Here is a 21,952-nt window from a genome sequence, read left to right on the forward strand (position 1 = left end):
ATATATATATATATATATATATATATATATATATATATATATATATATATATATATATATATATATATATATATATATATATATATATATATATATATATATATATATATATATGTATATATATATATATATATATATATATATATATATATATATATATATATATATATATATATATATATATATATATATATATATATATATATATATATATATATATATATATATATATATATATATATATATATATATATATATATATATATATATATATATATATATATATATAAATTATATATACTGTATATATATTATATATTATCATAATTAGCAAGAACTCGCTAGCAAATTGCTTCCCCCTTTTTCCTTTTTTTTTTGTTGTTTTCATTTACTGTCGGCCGATCGATATTTCAATATTTCGCACGGTCAGAATACAAGAGATTAAAATGGATTGAAGGCCACTCCCTTTTAAGTAGGTAATTCGTTTCCGAGGCAAAAGTAAATCTGTCTGGTCGTTTTCTTACAGGCAAAACCCCCCTGCGGGCATCAGCTGAACATGACTCAACTACCTATGTGATTGGACGTGCCCCTGCCCCATAGGAGGGGATAAAAGCGGCAAACCACGAGGCCTCGCTCTCACACGCGCGCTGGAAGAGAGGGAGTGAAGTCCCCGAATCTCGGCCATGCCTTGGCCCTCTGTTAGCTACTAACCACGTGGCATTTCAAAGTATACTTTCCCTCTGTGAACTCTGGCCACCGCCCACGTGTTCCCTTGGATGCTAGCCGGACCGATGACCGACTCCATTTGCTTGGAGTTTCGAGAAGTCCCCATCGCCTTGCCCTTTTACTGAATCCCTTGCATCCTAACACGTGGAAAAACCCGCCCTCGGAAATGCAAGTCATCCACGGACCGCTTCCTGCGCTGGAACCAAATCTGCCTTACAGTAAAGTGCTCTGGAAGACCTCCATTCAGTCACGCTTTTGTCTCGTAACATTTACTTAATTTGAGAGCCAATAATCACCGAATCTCTTGTCAAATGTCCGTGCTCCTCGAGTGTCGGCAGTGTTAAGCTATCATTAATTCATCGAAGCCCCTTGGCACCCTCAGTGCAGCTTCAAATTCATTATTCTTTTGTCTATTTTCATTACTGGCGTATAATGTGCATATCTCTCATTTCAGAGGGACCCTATATCGTGGAAGCTTCTTGGACTGTGTCTGGAATTCCCCAGTTTCATTCATCCCGTAGGAATCCCCTCCAGGATCAATAATCTACTTGCATTCCTCTTTCCCGTACTAATGTCATTTATGTAAATACACTCCTTTAAGTTTGCCCACGTGTTTACGTAATATCTCCCTTTAGTGGAAGAGCCTTATGCTCATATGAAATTCCCCCTTTGTTTTCCTCTTTTTTATGTTTTCCTGGACCCACGAAGTCAGAATCACAAGGCTAAATTACCCTAAATTGTTGCTACCTGTCTCACAGAGAATATTTCAAACTAAATCGCCAGGAAAAACATAATAAATGGCGACCTGGCCATAGATCTCGTTTTGCAGTTGCAGTTCCCCTAGTGTTGCTTTATTGCATTTTGCAACTTGCCAGATCAGCTATTAGCAAAGCTAAGCTGGGTACGAGACAATTACCAACCTTTTGTGTAAAACCAGCACACAGATCCGGAAATTCCACGTAAGTAATGTGTTTATCTTCACAAAACCTTTTTACAATCGTGACTGTTCCTAGGAATTAGAAATAGGGACACATGTATTCACTGAGAGAAAAGAACCACCATATTAGATTCGTTAATGCATGCCTTTCAGGATAGGTAGTTAGGAAATAACCAGTGCTAACCATCCTTTGCTTCGAGGAATAGTGCGAAATTCCTCTGTGTTAAAATCCTTGCCATATTCTTGCTTCGAGGAATAGTGCGAAAGAAATTCCTCTGTGATAAATTTTACTTCACATTTCAGATTAGCGAATTATTATTTAGGGGACAAGACGAAGTCAGCTTGCATTGCTGAAATTCTCTGTGTAGTTAGAATTCAAGTTAGGTGTTAGGAAAGCGAAATTTAAACTCTGCTGATAGGGAAAATTACTAGGTCACTTTACTGTTATCCTCTCATCCCAGGAAATTCCCCGGAGTCCCACACGGTCTATAAATAGACGGGTCCATTCACACACAATCTAAAAATAACTCCGGTGATGGTCAGACGTCCTGCATGCCCCCACCCCCGCCCATGCCCGCGTGTGTAGCATTTTTTTTTCTCCATTCATTTCTCAGCAAACATTTTTCTTTGGTTTTTCCCATTAGTAATTTCTAAGTCCTAAGGGACGAACCGTATTTCCAAGTCCTCAGAGACTCCTAAAATTCTACGTCGCACGGGGCGAGAATTCCTCAACCAAAAATTCCAAGTCCTAAGAGACTCCTAAAAAAATTCTACGTCGCACGAGGCCAGAATTCCTCAACCAAAATTCCAAGTCCTCAGAGACTCCTAATAAAATTCTACGTCGCACGTGGCGAAAATTCCTCAAAAAATTCCAAGTCCTCAGAGACTTCTAAAAAAATTCTACATCGCGAGAGGCGAGAATTTCTAATTCCTGCGGGAAACCCAAAATCAAGTCCTTTTGAGACATTATATAGTGTAGTTCACACACATCTAAGCCCTTACGGGACTGATCATTCTTCGTTAGAACAACTCCTTAACTTCGCGCTACAGCCAGCCAAGTCCGAGCGTGACAAAATCCAACTAAGTCTTCCGAGACGCATATTAAAATTCGTTCGCCACGAACAACCACGTCTTTCCGAGACATATTAAATTTTAACAAAAGTCTCCTCAGACTTACTAATCAACTGTCTTATTCAGACAGATCCATTCTCCTGCAGTCTGAACAATTGAGTGTTTCAGATTCCTGCAATTGAGTCTTTTCAGACAACCTGAGTCTTTTCAGACATATCATATAACCATTATTTCAAGATGGCTAATACCAGAGCCCAACAAAACGAGGACTTCAAATTCTACATGTCCGCTGGGAAGATGGGACTATCGGGGCAAGATCTGAGAGAATGGGTTCAAGAGCGAGTGAACGATGCCAGAGCGGGAGAGAGAGAGAGAGAAAGAATTGCCCAAGAGAAACGAGAGGAGAAAGAACAGGCGGAGAGAGAGAGAGAGAAAGAATTGCCCAAGAGGAGAGAGAGAGAGAGAGAAAGAATTGCCCAAGAGAAACGAGAGGAGAAAGAACAGGTGGAGAGAGAGAGAGAGAAAGAATTGCCCAAGAGGCGGAGAGAGAGAGAGAGAGAAAGAATTGCCCAAGAGAAACGAGAGGAACGAGCTCCAGATGTTAGAACAACAGCACGCCACCCCGCCTCCTGCGAAGGGAATGAGTGCCCTCAGCCAAGCTCACTCGTTCATGCCAAAATGGACGGAGTCCAAGCCTGAAGTATGGCTTGAAAGGGCCGAACGAGTCCTGGAGTGCTGCGATCTCTCCCCTGCGGAACTCTCCCTTGATCTCACTAAATTCCTGGGCGGAAAGGCCCTCGTTGCCTACCACGCCCTTTCAGCGGAAGATAGGGAAAACTGGGAAGCCGTACGCCAAGCAGTTATGAAGGCGTACGAGATTACCCCCGAGTGGTGGAGGAGACGTTGGAGAGAGCAGCCAAGAGAAGCAGGCCAGACATGGTCCGATTGGGCGTACCATTCAGAGCGGACAGTAGCAAAATGGCTCGATTCCGAGGGAGCCACAAGCACCACCGAGGTACTCGAGCGGTTTAAATTCGAGCATTTCCTGTGCTACGCCCCTCCTGCCCTCGCCACTCATATAGTGGAAAAAGCCCCAGCAACACTCACTGAGTGTTGCCGAATAGCAGACGTGGGAAACTCACCACCCTCAAGAAGGATCCATGGGGCGGAAGATAAATCCCGTCCCTCTTCGGAGGATCAAATTCCCACAAGAATGGGAACTCAGGCAAGCCCCTAACTTGCCATTATTGCAAGAAAACGGGGCATTCCTCTGAACAGTTCCGGAGCAAGAAACCGGCGCCTCTCTCTCCCGAAAAACTGCCCAATAACTCGCCTGCGCCCTCCACGGGCAGCGCGGAAAGACTTCAGCCAGACCTTTTGCACTGCATGCAAGATTTATGGCCATTCTCCCGCATGGGCGAAATGCCCGAGCAATAATAAATCAAATACTCTCACCGTCGCCTTGGCTGTCACAGATCCCAAGTCATTAGGCCCTCCCGCCAAAGGACCCGTATACATGACCCCTCCACGAGGTAGCCACCCCGCGCGCCGAGTCACTGCATTCGAGGACTCGGGCACGCAAATCTCCCTCATCCGAAGGGACAGAGTTCCCTGTGAAGCTATCGTCAATAGACGAAAACTCGTCACGATCAAGGGAATAAATCAATTTTAAATGATACTCCCTATGGTCCAATTGAGAGTCACAAGACCTCACCAATCCAAAATTTGCAGTCTTGCAGTAGCAAGCCATCTCCCCGGAGGCTATGACGTCATCCTGGGACAGGACTTTCAGTCCCCACAGAAATCACGACAATCTAGGGGTCCACATTCCCCGAATCATTCCGCGGGCGCGAGTAATCCTCCCCTGGTTCTCCCAGTCAAGACTGGCGCCTCCTGGGTACCAGGAGGACGTGCAGTCCCTACCAGTGCCACCTGAGTACGATGTACAGTGGCAATATAGCTAGTTGAATACCAGACGAGTTGTTGTTCAATTCCAGCTTCATCTTTTTAATAGTCAGCGACTCTGAAATTAAAAGGTCCAGTCTATTTGAACAAAAAGACAGTACCCGAAAATCCAGGTCCGGTATTCAACTAGCTATCGTGTAATTTCATAGTAGGTACTCAATTAGGTCGTTAAATATTTTACTTTGGGAGTGGTAGTTTGTTTACATTTCACCTTAGTTTTATTTTCATATTTTTATGTTTGTGTTTTTTAATTTTTCGTTATTTTACGTCTCACCCTTTTAGTTTGTATTTACTTGTTCATTTTATATATTTCGTTAGTATTTTTGCTGAAGATTTATTATGACAATTCATTTTATTGTAATTTTATTGATTCTCATCCTTGTCGGTTTTTTCAGCCTGATTATGAGGTTTTATACCTCGAAAGCTCGTTCGCAGTGTGGTCTGCGATACGTGGGATCCAGTTCCCACTGGCTCAGACACAGAATTTTGAAACACAGAGGTCTTTCTATTAGAACTAGGTTTCCCCTTTCCAAACCACCCTTTTCTGCCATTAGAGAACACAGTTTAGCACAGGACCATCCTTTCACTGACCTGGATTTTCGGGTACTGTCTTTTTGTTCAAATAGACTGGACCTTTTAATTTCAGAGTCGCTGACTATTAAAAAGATGAAGCCGGAATTGAACAACAACTCGTCTGGTATTCAACTAGCTATCGTGTAATTTCATAGTAGGTACTCAATTAGGTCATTAAATATTTTACTTTGTGAGTGGTAGTTTGTTTACATTTCACCTTAGTTTTATTTTCATATTTTTATGTTTATGTTTTTTAATTTTTCGTTATTTTACATCTCACCCTTTTAGTTTGTATTTACTTGTTATTTTTTTATTTTGTTAGTATATATATATATATATATATATATTATATATATATATATATATATATATATATATATATATATATATATATATATATATATATATATATATATATATATATATATATATATATATATATATATATATAAATCAAACACACAATCATGTGTGGAACAGAAATAAATTTCTGACTCACGTGGGGATCGAACCCAGGTCTCTCAGGTGGAAAGCAAGGGCGTTATCCACTAGGCCATACAAGTCTAAAAGAAGTTGGAACCTGAGAGCAACTGCACCCAAGGAATTACCTGGGCTTGCTTTCCACCTGAGAGACCTGGGTTCGATCCCGACGTGAGTCAGAAATTTATTTCTGTTCCACACGTGATTGTGTGTTGATGATTTCTATCTTATTCACTCAGAAGGGATAATTCGAATGAAATGTTGTCTATTGGGTCATTGCTGAGTCAGGAAGTTGGGAAAACTCGCTGGTATGCAAGCAGTTAGCTTGCCCAGGTAATTCCTTGGGTGCAGTTGCTCTCAGGTTCCAACTTCTTTTAGACTTGTATGGCCTAGTGGATAACGCCCTTGCTTTCCACCTGAGAGACCTGGGTTTGATCCCGACGTGAGTCAGAAATTTATTTCTGTTCCACACGTGATTGTGTGTTGATGATTTCTATCTTATTCACTCCAGAAGGGATAATTCAGAATGAAATGTTGTCTATTGGGTCATTGCTGAGTCGGGAAGTTGGGAAAACTCGCTGGTATGCAAGCAGTTAGCTTGCCCAGGTAATTCCTTGGGTGCAGTTGCTCTCAGGTTCCAACTTCTTTTAGACTTGTATGGCCTAGTGGATAACGCCCTTGCTTTCCACCTGAGAGACCTGGGTTTGATCCCGACATGAGTCAGAAATTTATTTCTGTTCCACACGTGATTGTGTGTTGATGATTTCTATCTTATTCACTCAGAAGGGATAATTCGAATGAAATGTTGTCTATTGGGTCATTGCTGAGTCGGGAAGTTGGGGAAAACTCGCTGGTATGCAAGCAGTTAGCTTGCCCAGGTAATTCCTTGGGTGCAGTTGCTCTCAGGTTCCAACTTCTTTTAGACTTGTATGGCCTAGTGGATAACGCCCTTGCTTTCCACCTGAGAGACCTGGGTTCGATCCCGACGTGAGTCAGAAATTTATTTCTGTTCCACACGTGATTGTGTGTTGATGATTTCTATCTTATTCACTCAGAAGGGATAATTCGAATGAAATGTTGTCTATTGGGTCATTACTGAGTCGGGAAGTTGGGGAAAACTCGCTGGTATGCAAGCAGTTAGCTTGCCCAGGTAATTCCTTGGGTGCAGTTGCTCTCAGGTTCCAACTTCTTTTAGACTTGTATGGCCTAGTGGATAACGCCCTTGCTTTCCACCTGAGAGACCTGGGTTCGATCCCGGCGTGAGTCAGAAATTTATTTCTGTTCCACACGTGATTGTGTGTTGATGATTTCTATCTTATTCACTCAGAAGGGATAATTCGAATGAAATGTTGTCTATTGGGTCATTGCTGAGTCGGGAAGTTGGGGAAAACTCGCTGGTATGCAAGCAGTTAGCTTGCCCAGGTAATTCCTTGGCTGCAGTTGCTCTCAGGTTCCAACTTCTTTTAGACTTGTATATATGGATAATATTTGCTTTCCACCTGAGACCTGGGTTATCCTGGGTGAGTCATATATATATATATATATATATATATATATATATATATATATATATATATATATATATATATATATATATATATATATATATATATATATATATATATATATATATATATATATATATATATATATATATATATATATATATATATATATATATATATATATATATATATATATATATATATATATATATATATATTATATATATATATATATATATATATATATATAGCGGCACTGTGCCAATGGGCACGAGTGCCAAGAGATCTTATGGCTCTGACTCACTAAGTAAATTTCTTCCGCCCCTTCTTCTTCAGGGGGCTCCAGGGTCTGGCTAGGCCATTCCTAGGGGGCGATGAGGATACTGACTCTGAAGAACGGCCAGGAGTGCCGTCAGGAGCAGGATCAGGGGCAGCCTCAAGGGCTACGGGCTGGCCTCCTACTTCGGCTGCTGTGACAACCGTCGTGGGAAGAGAACCAGCGTCTGCTTCCTGACCGGACAGTTCCTGGTCAACCAGAAAAGAGGTAACGTCCAGGCCTGCTAGAGGGTCGTCCTCAGCAGGTGGAAGAGTGTGGGAAGAAGAAACATCAGGGGTCGGAGGTTCGCACTGTGCGATGATCACAGTGGTGAGATTTGGTGGATCTCCCGTAGGAGGATCTGAGTCATGTTCAGGGTCCGGCACTGGCACTAACTCAGGGCCAGGCTCGGGAAGTACGCTTGGCAAGGAGTCTCCAGCCAAGATGGGTGGAGCTTGGCACTGACCAGTGCTTGCAAGGGGCACTAGCAGCGAATTGGTATCAGCCAAAGCAGAAGGGGGACCCGGGGGATCAAGACCCCTCGGAGTCCCTGGCATGATTTTGGACAGCGATTCCTGTCTTAATGAGAGGACTGGGCCTCTTAGTTTAGTGGAGTTGGCCGCTGCGGCTAGCCTACTGGGGCACTTTGCCCATCTCTCCGAATGACCCCTTACGTTGCAGGTCCTGCAGCAGTAATTTGTACGATCCCTTTGGAATGAGGGAGTAATTCTTTGGTGGCCGTCCGGTCGCAAGACCCGCGGACTAGGCCTAGTAGGTGAATGTGGTGGATTAGCATCGGCTGACGGGGGCACAGCTGTCACAGAGGCTGTGTCTCTATCTGAAGATGGGGTGCTGGAGGTGCTGGCAGAAGCAGTCAGGCAACAGAGTGGTGTGGGGGTGGGACATCTCCAGAGGATGTCTCGACCAAGCAGGAACTCCACTCCGTGCCTAATACGCTTGACAACGCCAAGACGATGCACCTTATTGCTCCAAGGGGTAACCACCCTGAGCTCAACTGTGGGGTCATGGACTGTTCGTCCACCCAGGTCACGGTCCACTTGGTGTGCTCCTCTACCGTGGCACTGGCGGGCACCTGGGCCCGATCGATCAGACTAATGTCTGAGCCAGTGTCGGCAGTAGTTGGCAGGTGCACTGGGGGGCTGGAAACATCCAGAGGAGCCACTGAGACGGACTGTGTCCAGACCCTCTCAGGGTGCGTTCTCTCCGGCGGCTCAGCTAAGAAGGCAGTGGCACTAATCATGTTCATGTGCCTGGGCGTGACCACATTTTGGGCATGCAGGATACCCAGCAGAAGAGTGTCCTGAAGCTCCACAGTCTCGGCAGGGGCCCCGGTGATATGTTGATTTCCCGGCAGTGACGGTGTGCTGGGAAGACGGTGTTGGATTAGGCGGAGAGGAGGACTGACGGTTGCTGGTAGGCTGCCGAGAGTTGTTGCCCTGCTGATTGCTATCCTTATAGCGGCAATCTGCTTCAGCATGGCCATATTACAGATGGGACACGGAGGTTTGTTAGGCGGGCCGTTCCGTTAGCGATTTAGGCCTGAGAGGTGTCCGGGTGGCACTATTTTGTGCTGCAAGGTGCCATGGGAAGGATTGTATGTCTCCCAGGCATCAGCTAAGCGGCAGGCTTCCTTCAGGGTGGCTGGCTGCTTATCATTAAGATAGACAGCCAGAGGCCCGGGCACACACTGGAAGAGATCCTCCAGCATGGTCCGGTCCAGTTGAACAAATCCTCAAAAGTGTCGCACCGCATAGACTCTAGCCAGCGGGTCCCTGCTTGGGTCTTGTGACAAGCCCATTCCGTCCAGGACCAGCCCACATTCTTAGCCATACCTCTGAATCTTTGTCTCCACCTCTCAGGGATGATTTCACATGCCTTAGCGATGGCCTCACGAACAGCAGCCATGTCCCCTCGTTGATCTCTTTCCAGGGCTCGGTGAGCAGCCTTGGCCTTCCCGTCCAGGTGCTTGGTAAGCAGTAAGGCCCTCTCAGCCAGGCTGACGTCATAGGTCTCGAAGAGGAACTCTATCTCTTCAAGCAGTTGTTCCGGCTCGTCTTCAGTCCATTTTCCCACAAGGTTATTGACTGTCGACAGAGAGGTATTTATGGCCGATGGAGTGGGGCTAGAGGCTTGCTGTGCTGCTAAAGCTTCTGTGCTTTCCTTCTTGGCTCTCTTCAACTCGAGCTCCCTGTCTTTGAGGGATAGTTCATGCTGTTTTCGTCTTTCTTCTCTCTCTTCTTCTTCTCTCCGCTGCTCGGCTTCTTGCTGCCTTCTCCGCTCTTCTCTTTCTTCTTCTTCTCTCCGCTGCTTGGCTTCTTGCTGTCTTTGTTCTTCTTCATACTTTCTCTTCTCAGTGATCTGTTCCTTTACAAACCTTTGAAGGGCCTGGCCAGAAAGACCGTCCTCCTTCCCTATATTCCTAAAGTATTGGTGCTCCTCGGTTGACATGTTGCTGATGGGGAAGAGGTGCTGAGTGAGTTACTTGGGTGTTCCCGGAGGAAAAGGTTTGTGACGATGAGGAAGTGTCCTTAGACTAGTGGCACTCCAATGAGTGGCACCTTTGAATGAGGTGGCACTGTGGATGAGTGTGCCATGCGAAGGTCACACTAGGGGAAAGCGTTCCTAAAGGGAGTCTGAGTCCTTATGGGCGGATACACTAACAAATGGAGTGCTCCTGAAGGCACTATGGTCCTTATGGGCGGATGCACTGTTAATGGGGTGTTCCTGAAGGAGCTGTGGTCCTTATGGGCGGAAACACCAGTTGTATGGCACCCTGTTTCTTCAATACAGGTGCAATGGCTTATAAGAGGTTGCTTTGGTTAGTTGGCACTGTGGTGCCGGTGCGCTCCGTGGAGCAATGCAAAATGTCAGTGCATGAATTGGCACTGAAGGTGAGGTGCTCTGCCGGAGCAGAAGGTAAGTAGGGAGTAAAAGGTAATTGAGAGACTCCAACAGAAGGGAAGAGATAGGAAAGTGAAAGGAGAAAGATAAGTGCTTTAGTGATTGGGTGCTGAGCAGTGCCGCAGATTAGGGGCACTGAGAGAAATGGAAACTGGATGTGACACAAGTGGGTAGCTAGTTATGAGAACTAGTGGGCGCTGCCTGACATGAGGACAGGTAGGCTACGAGGTAGGCACACAATGTGCAATGGTTTATAGCACTTGCAACACGCAAGTCTGGGATAAGATATACCCACTCCCGCACATCAGTTGGAACACGTAACAAGATATAATATATATGCGCTTTACCGCGTACTCTAAATGATCTGGGTTGAAGCACTTGGAAAGAAAAAGCTGGTTTGCTTTAGTAATCCGCTAAACACAAGCGTTCAGAAATTTCGCACTGAGTATATGATAAAATTTAAATGGGTAATGAATTTGAAAATTCAGGTTTTGTTATTAATCTAATTCTTTGTATCTGCCTTTTATAATTCATGAGTGGATTCCCAAACTCTTAAGTAAATTAGGTCTGTCCCGTGTTAAAATGAACTAGAGCGAGAGAGGAGAGAAGGGGGAGAAAAAGATCTCTCTCTCTCTCTCTCTCTCTCTCTCTCTCTCTCTCTCTCTCTCTCTCTCTCTCTCTCTCTCTCTCTCTCTCTCTCTCTCAGTGAGCGATATGTAATGGCACGTATTTGTTATGAAATTTTAATCCCTTTATTTTGCACTTAATCGAAAATTAAATTATGGTTGCGAAATTACGTTAAGTATATTAGGGAATTGCTACTGCTTAGGGTATGGTACGCAAGGGTGTCTCAGATTGTTTCACAAAGTTTCCCAAGTTTTGTTAAGCACACAAGGAAGAGGCTCGTTCCTTGAACGAAAGTTGTGGGAACGAATACACGCGGGAAAACAGCTGATTAGTCTCTTGCTTGTTGGCGACAGAACGAAGTGGAATTGGAAGAGAAAAAAAACTCTACTTTCTTGCTAAATGCGGGTTTTAAATGCGAAATGAATTATTTAACTTCGAATATCAGCACTGACTTTACTTTACGTTAATAGTCTTTAATATGCACTGGGGGGTCGTTAAATAACTACGTTTGGAACTGTTTTTTCTTCCAACACTGGGACAGTTTGCGCATGCGCGATTTGAACACAACTGTCTCTCGCTGGCCGTATAAATGCCAGATATCGCTATACGGTTTCCTGTAAACTAATCGTTATTTCAAAATTTATCACTAACCAAGAAATGTACATTTTCTTTGCCTTAACTATTCTGAAATAAACTCTTAGCTTCTGGTCCTAGCTTACACATGCAAAATTCCCTAACTACCACTTCCTAATTCCTAATTTTACTCTTCTATAACTCAACACTTTTGTCCTACACTCTAGAGATTCTGCGGGACGGACATTTCGCGACTTCCTCTCTGTTTTCGCTAATATAAGTACCCTATGCGTTCCCTTGTTATGAACGCTTTTACGATACGAGAATTGCATTTCTTTAAAGAAATAATATTACTTCCCTGATTCTTATTATTAAAACATGCACACACTCTGTTTACCAAAGACGTCGGCTTCCATCGCTTCCAGTGCTTTTGAATAATGAAATGGTTATCGTGAACGAGATAATCGATTTTATATATTCCTGGTTTTCTCTAGTCTAGCTTAATAGCGAAGCTAATTAACGCTAATAGACTATTCCTCGCAAGGTCGCCACTGTCATAAACTGGACCTCGGCTTGATGAGAAACTTAAACAAAACTATAATTGATGCTGCCACAAAACCAAGAAAGTCCAGTTTTTGAGCAAAGGTCGATGTTATTTGAAAACTTACCTTAGAATTTCCTGGATTTACAATTGAATGGGGAAGGTTGCCATATGGGAATTTAGAGTTCTTTTACAAATTTACAGGGATTTATTTACAGTAACTTAGCAAATCAACAATGAGACACGACACAACATAATCACTAAAGGGCAGATTCAGAATAGGACACAGGGAACAATAATACAATGAGTTGGCAACAAGCAAGTGGATTAAAATAGGGCCAATCTGCAATACAATCAGTTCAATGATAATAATAACATTCAGTCTTGCCCTGATTACATGAAATAGTCTCAGGTAATGCAAATGATGGAACTCCAGGATGGGAGAATAATTCATATGAACATTTGGGCCACAACGGAAATCATTACTGACTGCGACCAGGAATTATCAGGATTTTGGTGGCAGACGAGATACTGAAGCATCGATAGCGATCGTTCCGCGTGTGCATCCCTGAAAGAGACGTCTCAGTTAGGAATGATGGCGTACACTGAAGGAGATGGAATTCCCCTATGAAATATCACACAATACGTTCTTAAATACAAAACATAATGTAGCCTAGGTGATTTTAATGAAATCACGTAACTACAATCTGAGAATCGGAGCAGCGTAGGCTTTAACAATGTACACGTGATTGCACTCACACAAAGATAAAATTAACACTGATATGGCTTAACCTTAATAGCCCTTAAATTGCACTGGTGGAGAGATAATTGATGGTTATCACGGGGTCTATACTTGAATTCAAAGTACGTAAGTGGCAAGGCATGGGATACAGGCAGGATTCTAACAAAGGGAGGATTGCTTCGTGGAGGAAGAGGTTAAAAGTTTAAAGAAATGGAATTGTAAGGAGTTTAAGTAAAAGGGGAGAGGGCTGGTCTTGACTACTTGCAAACGTATGAACCTTTTATGACTGTTATTGGCGCCTACAACCATTTCCAGGTGTCCTTTGAAGTCAGTCCAACCAGCGGAGCTGGAGAAAAATACAGCGCGTCTGCCGCAGATGAAATCAGAAGCACGTCTCTGTCCTGCTTTTCAAAAGCAGGGCGTCTTCGAGCGTCTGGCGGGGCTAACCCGTACCTGCAAGCATGTCAAAAACCAGCAAGGAGGGCATGGAAAAAGCACACTTATCATTATATGCCTACAGATTAAAATACTACCTGTTCCCTAGCTCTAAATGCCCTTTTTGGCCTTCCCAATCCCTACATGTCTCCCCATTGCGTGATGGGGGGGAAGGGGTTTTGTATTGTTTTCTGGATCACGCGATGGTGGGGGGGGTAAGGAGGTACAGTGGCCTAACTAACGGGTGTTGACTGGTTCAAGTAAGCGCGGTTTCCCAGCGACGCCCGACTCGAGAGGCAGAGGAATTTCAGGTAATTCTAAATTAAATGATGGAATCAAGGTTACAGGAAGGGAGGGATGTTTATTCTTGACAATATATATATATATATATATATATATATATATATATATATATATATATATATATATATATATATTTAAATGCTATACCGATACTATTGGTATCCCTATCAATATCGGAGTATCGGCCATTTTGGAGAGTATCGGTATCGGTATCGGTATCGGGAAAATAATTTCGGTATCGGTACGATACTTTAAAAAAAGGCTTATCTACATGGCGCATATTGTAAAGAAATTGGGTTTACATAATTATCAAATATAGCGAAAACAAATCAATTTATGCCGAATGAAAAATAATGTGAAACATGATTATATTCATACACAACAGTAGTGCAATACAGAATTGCTAACATGGTAGTAGATACAAGCGAACATTGAGCGCTAAGAATTACAGGTCGGGTACACGTCCCTATGACACACTGTCGTGTGACTCGTGTTGACTGAATGACCGTGTTCAGTTCCTGTCCACTGTCGCCTTATATGTTGAAGGTTTGTAACCAGTGACCTCAGTGGGCGTGCATCATGACTCAGTTGTGAGATGACTATATCCGTCCAAGGTCGATTGTGTGCAACTGCTCAACTGCTTCACCGGGCATCTTCCCAAACCACTTTCACAGATACTTTTACCTATTTAATTAGATCAAGATGTCAAAAGCTACTAGTGCTTCTTCTGCTCGTTGTGACGGTAGTATTGTTTGGAAGTTTTATACAATTGACTCTTCTGATTCCAGTAAAGCTATTTGTAAAACAATGTGGAGTCAGTGTCTCGCGTGGAGGTAAATCTGCGAAAAGTTTCACCACGTCAAACTTAAAGAAGCACCTCCAATCTAAACACAACGACGATCTTTTAAGTCAGGAGAGAGAGCACAACAGTTAGAGCATGTTGAACTGAAGCGTCATGCACCGATGAGTTCTTTCGTTAATTTTTGCAAAGAAACAAAAAGTGAAACTTCAAGTGGACCCTCTACATCCCAGCAATCAACTAGTGCAGAAGCAACTTACATTAGGAGATGACGTACGAGCCAAAAAATTGAAGGATATAAACAGTTCTAAAGCAAAAAGCTGTTCATCATAAAAATAGCAGAAATGATAGCCCTCGACTGTCAACCCTTTTCCATCGCTGAAGATTTGGGGTTTACCAGATTAATGAAGCACTGTGCTCCTAACTATGAAATACCTAGTAGGAAGTTTTTTTTCTGTGAACATAATTCCAAGCATTTATACATCACTTGTGGAAAAAAGTTACGGCAGTCACAGATCAAGCAGAAAATATAAGTCTTACAACAGACGTATGGACTAATAATTCAAATTATTCATTCATCAGTTTAACTGGCCATTGTTTGGATAACAATTTTGAACAAACTCAAGTAATCTTAGTGAGTAAAACCATTTCTGGAAGTCACACTGTTGCAAATATTGCTGAAGCTATTCAAGATTCAATTGATGATTTTAAAATACCAAAATATAAAATTCATGTCATCGTAAGGGATAATGGTGCTTGAATGTTGTCAGAGGGTCAACTGAATCAGGTTATTTAGTCTCTCATGTTTTGCACACAATTCAGCTGATAATTCATGATGCCATTTTTGAGCAAGGAATCATTAAAAATATCATAACAAATTGTAAAAGGATTGTAGGGCATTTTGTTAGCACACTCACAACTAGCTTACAGAAGATTAGAAGAGCTGCAAAAACAAAATGACCTTCCCCAGCATAAATTAATTCAAGATGTTCCGACACGCTGGAATAGCAAGTACTTCATGCTCGAAAGAATGTTTGAGTAAAAAGTTTTTCGTCTCCAGTTACTGCACTGAAACGGCTGATTTGCCTGTATTTGATGCCAATAAATGGTCACTCATTGGAAAGGCTGTGCAAGCTCTTGAAAGTTTTCCACACTACAACAGTAAGGTAAGATTGAATAAAATTAGTTAATCATTGAATACTTCAATTTATTTTACAAAATATTTTGTCATATTTCATTTTGTCATGCGTAATATCTTTATTTATTAGTGAAAGGATGCTAACATTTTTTTCCACATAAACAAACCAGAAAGAGAAAGAGAAAGCACAGAGAGAGAGAGAGAGAGAGAGAGAGAGAGAGAGAGAGAGCTAGAGAGAGAAGAGAGAGAGAGAGATAAACATTTGCTAAACAATTTTTTTCCGAAAAAAATTTACACACGACACACACACACACACACACACACTAGTTATATTCTTTAAACATGCTAATCAACTTTATTAATATTTTTTTGAAACAATGCTTGAAACCAGAGAGAGAGAGAGAGAGAGATGAACAGACAGACAGACAGAAAGTGCTAGATGATCTCTCTCTCTCTCTCTCTCCAGATAAGAAGAGAGAGAGATTCTCTGAGAGAGATTTTAAATCATTGAAAAAAAAAAAAAAAAAAAAAAAACTATTATTATTGGGAAGCAAATAACACCACACACACACACACACACACACACACACACACACACACACATTGACTGAGAGAGAAGATAATTGTTGAATAAAGCCACTGTTCAGCTTGATTAATAATTTTTTTTCTCGAATCAAAAATATGCAAAAACAGAAACGCACACACACATACACACACAACATTTCAAATGTGTTGTAAAATTTACCATCTTTCATTCCCTATATAAAAGTAGAATCATTGCAATTAATTTTAAAACAAACCCCAGCTATATGTCTTATTTTAAATAGAATAAATCACATTTTGAATATTGTACAACTTTACTTGCATTTTTTCTCCATTTTATTTTTGTGTTTACGCTGCTTTTGTTACTAACCGCCGCATTTTTCCCCACACAGATTAGTAGAAACTCAAACTCATCTGACATAATCCCGGGCAGATCAAGTTCCTCAAACTTTTTATCAGGCAGGCAGCCAACTCGGAAGCATTTAGTGGATAGAGCACATTAGCAGCTCTCCAAACCTCCATGGACAAAAGGTTCACCCAGTACCTTGACAGTGATGCCCTCATTTTATCAACATTTTTAGATCCCCGTTACCAGGATTCTCTGTTTGACAAATCTCTTGTGGAGTTTTGTTAGCATTGCAAATATACAGAGGAAAATCGTGGAGGAGGTAAAAATCGGAAAGAAATGATTGCTAATGAAACTCTCTCTGTGGAGGTAATTTGAGCTCCAGTGAAAGTTAGGTCAATGAAAGTTATGAAACAACACAGAAGGGCTCATCATCTAGTAGTACATTAGAATCATTTGATTTCGATTCGTGTTTTAATATGATGATTGCTGAAGCAACAGCTGAAAGTGAGAGCAAACAATTTACATTCAGAAGCAGGAGAAAATGCTAAGGATAAGGAACATAGTGGTAGTGGGAATACCATGAAAAGACGGTCATCTTCAACAGCACTCTCAATTGAGAAAGAGGTAGCTACTTATCTGTCGTTTAACCTATGCCCAAAAAATGAAAACCCGACTGATTGGTGGAAAATAAACAAGAACTCCCTCCCCCATCTAAGTGCCATAGCTAACAAATTTCTCAGTGCCCCTCCCTCTTCAATTGAAAGTGAGCGCGTGTTTAGTATAGGCGGTAATGTTTACACTCCCCATAGGAATTCTTTAAAACCAGAAGTAGGAGAAAAACTAATGTTCATCAATTATAATTTGAGAATCATGAATTTTACATACTAATTTAATTAATCTAACTTATTTTATCTAACTTCTTTATTGAAAGAAAAGTTATTTTGCTTCTTAAGTTGAAATCTTATTAATACTTAATACTCAAATTTCAGAAATTATCAAAACATTAAGATGAAATTGTGTTTGTTAATTTTGTTTATCACATCACATGTTCATATTTCATAGATAAGTTGACTGCAGTCACTGTATATTTGAAAATTGAAATATTGAGTTTAGTAAAATTAATAGAACAAAATTAATGTTATTGCCTTAAACTAATCAAATTTGCTAATCCTGTTAATTAAAACATTGTTACATTAATGTCAGTTACAAAGGAAAGGAATTTTGTTTGTGGAGTCATTGATTGGAATATATAATTAATCACAATTTAACATGGAATTTTCAATATCCTTCTATACTGCTAGTGTTACATGTGTTACAAATTGTCATCTGTTTAATGCTTTAATTTCTAAGAAGAATTTGGTTAAATTAGTTTGTCCATTAAGTTCAAAATTATAAGTTTAATTAACTATATTGTCTATTTCAAATTTGCTTAATTCAGTGGCATGAAGTATAAAATAATAAATTTTAGTTTGATAAGTTTACATTATATTTATGATATTTAACCATCACAATGTGCATCACGATATCAATGGTATCTTAACTAATATCTTAAATTCTTAACTTTAAGAAATGAGTTTCACTGAAAAATGAAAACTTATGGCCAAAATATTAGATTATTGTTTAAATATAATGTTAAGTTTTATTGTCCATAGAATTGATACTAACTTGAGTTTTCAAAATAATTTCTCAACTATTTTAAGTGAAAAATTTATAAGTATCGGTATCAAAAAGTATCGGTATCGGTATCGGCCAGAAACAAGGTATCGGTATCGGTATCGGTATCGGTCAGGAAAAAGTGGTATCGGTACAGCCCTAATATATATATATATATATATATATATATATATATATATATATATATATATATATATATATATTATATATATATATAAATAAATATATATATATATATATATTATATATATATATATATATATATATATATATATATATATATATATATATATATATATATATATATATATATATATATATATATATATATATATATATATATATATATATATATATATATATATATATATATATATATATATATATATATATATATATATATATATATATATATATATATATATATATATATATATATATATATATATATATATATATACAGTATATATATATATATAAACATTATATATATATATATATATATATAATATATATATATATATATATATATATATATATATATATATATTATATATATATATATATATATATATATATATATATATATATATATATATATATATATATATATATATATATATATATATATATATATATATATATATATATATATATATATATATATATATATATATATATATATATATATATATTATATATATATATATATATATATATATATATATATATATATATATATATATATATATATATATATATATATATATATATATATATATATATATATATATATATATATATATAATTTATATATATATAATTTATATATATATATAATTTATATATATATATATATATATATATATATATATATATATAGATATATACAGTGAAGAGAGAGAGAGACTGTACTGAAACTCGACAAAATCGGATTCCGACACAAAATGCCGAGAAAAGTTTTCACCGGTTCCCCGAACAACAAACCGAGTCCGACCACACGCGATCTGACCCGTCGATTTAAACATATGATGTTTGTAAACAAAAGTGTTTTGGTAAACGCCGCTTAGTTGGCGTTGTTGGTGGTGTTCTTCCACGCATTAAAAGCACTTAAAGCCCACTCACGCTGCTGCTGCTGTTTGAAAAAGAAGTGCACGCTTGTACAGGTTAATTTTTTTGTCTCCTGCAAAACTCTACATTCTCTCAGAATCATGGGTCCCAAGCCAGCCACAGCTGATAAGCAGAAGAGGAAGACGGTGAGGACTACTATTGAACTCATAAAGGAGGTAACTGAAAAGTATGAAAGATGCATTCGTGTGACTGATTTAGCTTTGGAGTATAAGTTACCCAGGTCCACCATTAGCACATTTTTAAAGAACATAGAAGCCATTAAAAGTGCTAGTGTTGCGAAGGGGGTTATGAGTTTGACGAAGCAGAGGCCCCCCGTAATAGAGGAAATTGAGAAACTATTATTAGTTTGGGTTAATGAAAAACAGCTTGCGGGGGATAGCGTATCTGAGGCCATGATTTGTGCGAAGGCCAAAAGTTTGCATGTTGACTTGATGAAAAGTACAGCAGGTTCGAGTACCGATCATGAGTTTATGGCCAGTCATGGATGGTTTGATAGGTTTAAGAAAAGAAGTGGCATCCACGGTGTTGTTAGGCATGGGGAGGCAGCGAGTGCTGATAAGAAAACTGCAGAAAAGTACGTGACTGAATTCCAGCAGTACGTGGATGAGAATGGTTTCGTGTCAAACCAAGTGTTTAATTGTGACGAGACAGGCCTCTTTTGGAAGAAAATGCCAAAGAGGACCTACATAACAAAAGAGGAGAAGAAATTGCCTGGCCATAAACCCATGAAGGATAGGTTAACTTTACTGTTGTGTGCGAACGCTGGTGGGGACCTTAAAATCAAGCCTCTGCTATTATATCACTCAGAAACCCTCAGAGTTTTTAAGAAACAAAAGTTCTTAAAAATAAATTAAACGTAATGTGGAAGTCAAATGCTAAGGCCTGGGTAACAAGGCAAATCTTTCGTGAGTGGGTTTCTGAAGTGTGTGCCCCCACTATCAGGAATACCTCGAAGAGAAAGGTTTGCCACTGAAAGCGCTCCTCGTCATGGACAATGCCCTGCCCACCCCCGACATGGAATATGAGCTGGCTGACGAGTTCAGCTGGCTTAAGGTCAAGTTTTTGCCACCCAGAACTACCTCACTACTCCAGCCCATGGACCAGCAGATCATTGCGAACTTCAAAAAGTTGTACACCAAGGCACTCTTCCAAAGGTGTTTTGAAGTGACCAATGAAACCAGCCTAACACTTACTGAATTTTGGAAGGAACATTTCCACATCCTTAGTTGTGTTAGGCTGATAAATAAAGCATGGGCCGATGTTTCTAAGAGGACCCTTACAGCAGGCTGGAGAAACCTTTGGCCTGATGGGCTCCTCTTAGGGACTTCGAGGGTTTTGATGCCCCAAGTCAGCTTGGAGATGACCCTAAAGCTGAACCCCTTCCTCTGCCTGACGCTGATGTTGAGGAAATTGTTTCTGTGGCCAAGTCCATGGGCTTGGAGGTGAGTTCTGATGATGTAGAGGAGCTGGTGGCAGAACACAACACGGAGCTGACAACAGAGGAACTCCAGGAACTTCACAAGGAGCAGCAGAAGATTTTGGCTGAGGAGGTGTCTGGAGAGGAGGAGAGCAAGGAGGTGCCTACTACAGGCACTAAAGAAATCAAGGAGATGCTGATGCACTGGGAGAAATTCCAGGAATTCTTCGAGATGCATCACCATGACAAGGCTGTAGTGAACCGGGCTACTGACTATGTTGATGACAACTTAGTCAATGTGTACAGGAAACACCTGAAGATACGTCAACAGCAGACGACCCTGTACAGGTTTTTTTCTAAAGAAGAAAGCCAGCCCGGTCCCAGTGCTAAAAAACATAGGAAAGAAGAATCTCCTGAAGAGCAGCAACCACACTGTATGGAAGGAGATTCCCCTTCCAACCAGTGATGCTCTCTCCATACCTCCTCTCCACATCCATCTCCACAGATCCAGATCCTCATCAATGCCAAGGTATGGGCCCTACTGTCGTGAATAATATTTATTCATGCAAGTTAAAGCAATGAAAGGTGCCATAAATACAGTACACATTGAGTTACTAACAGTACATTTCATTTTGTGTTTAATCCACAGGTTACTGTACAGTACTACACTCCATTGAATGAATCTCCCAGAGCCGTTGAGTCTGAGCTGTTCATGAGTGTCAAGGTATGGGTCATGCCGTATTAGTTGTTAAAACCTTTTTAATGTTTATAAATGACCTAAAGATGCTGGTAAGATTAAGGATTTTGTGTATTATTACAGCTCATAACAGTAAATGATGTTTCTACATTTTATTTTGTGTTTAATCCACAGATTACTGTACAGTATACACCTCATTGAGTGAAGTTCCTGGAGGAGTTCAGTGCTTGTGTGGGGGGGGGGCAACTGTTCATATTCATCAACGTCAAGGTATGGGTAAAGCTGTAGCCCACTGGTTGTGAAAAAGTTTATAATGTGATTATAAGTGACCTGGAAATGCTTGTACAGTAAGATTAAGGATTTTTTGTAGATTAGCCTACAGCTCAAACCATTTCTACATTTGATTTTGTGTTTATTCCACAGGTTTACACTTCGTTGCATGCAAGTCCTGGAGAGGAGCAGCTGTGTAACATAGAGTGTGCAGTAAA

The 21,952-nt window shown here is 40.2% G+C and overlaps 2 protein-coding genes across 2 annotated transcripts; both read left to right on the forward strand.

Annotated features, from left to right (window-relative positions):
- Window positions 1–19,430: 19,430 nt before the first annotated feature.
- On the forward strand, window positions 19,431–20,204 carry LOC136837826 (tigger transposable element-derived protein 1-like). Its single transcript, XM_067102725.1, has one exon. The coding sequence runs from the start codon at window positions 19,431–19,433 to the stop codon at window positions 20,202–20,204; it is 774 nt and encodes a 257-aa protein (XP_066958826.1).
- Window positions 20,205–20,337: 133 nt separating this feature from the next.
- Window positions 20,338–21,233, forward strand: LOC136837827 (tigger transposable element-derived protein 1-like). The gene is made up of 2 exons (XM_067102726.1): window positions 20,338–20,504; window positions 20,672–21,233. Exons 1-2 carry the CDS (start codon window positions 20,338–20,340, stop codon window positions 21,231–21,233), a joined length of 729 nt encoding a protein of 242 aa, XP_066958827.1.
- The last annotated feature ends 719 nt before the right edge of the window (window positions 21,234–21,952 follow it).

This window comes from Macrobrachium rosenbergii, unplaced genomic scaffold (assembly GCF_040412425.1).
Source record: "Macrobrachium rosenbergii isolate ZJJX-2024 unplaced genomic scaffold, ASM4041242v1 13869, whole genome shotgun sequence".
Taxonomy (NCBI): domain Eukaryota; kingdom Metazoa; phylum Arthropoda; class Malacostraca; order Decapoda; family Palaemonidae; genus Macrobrachium; species Macrobrachium rosenbergii.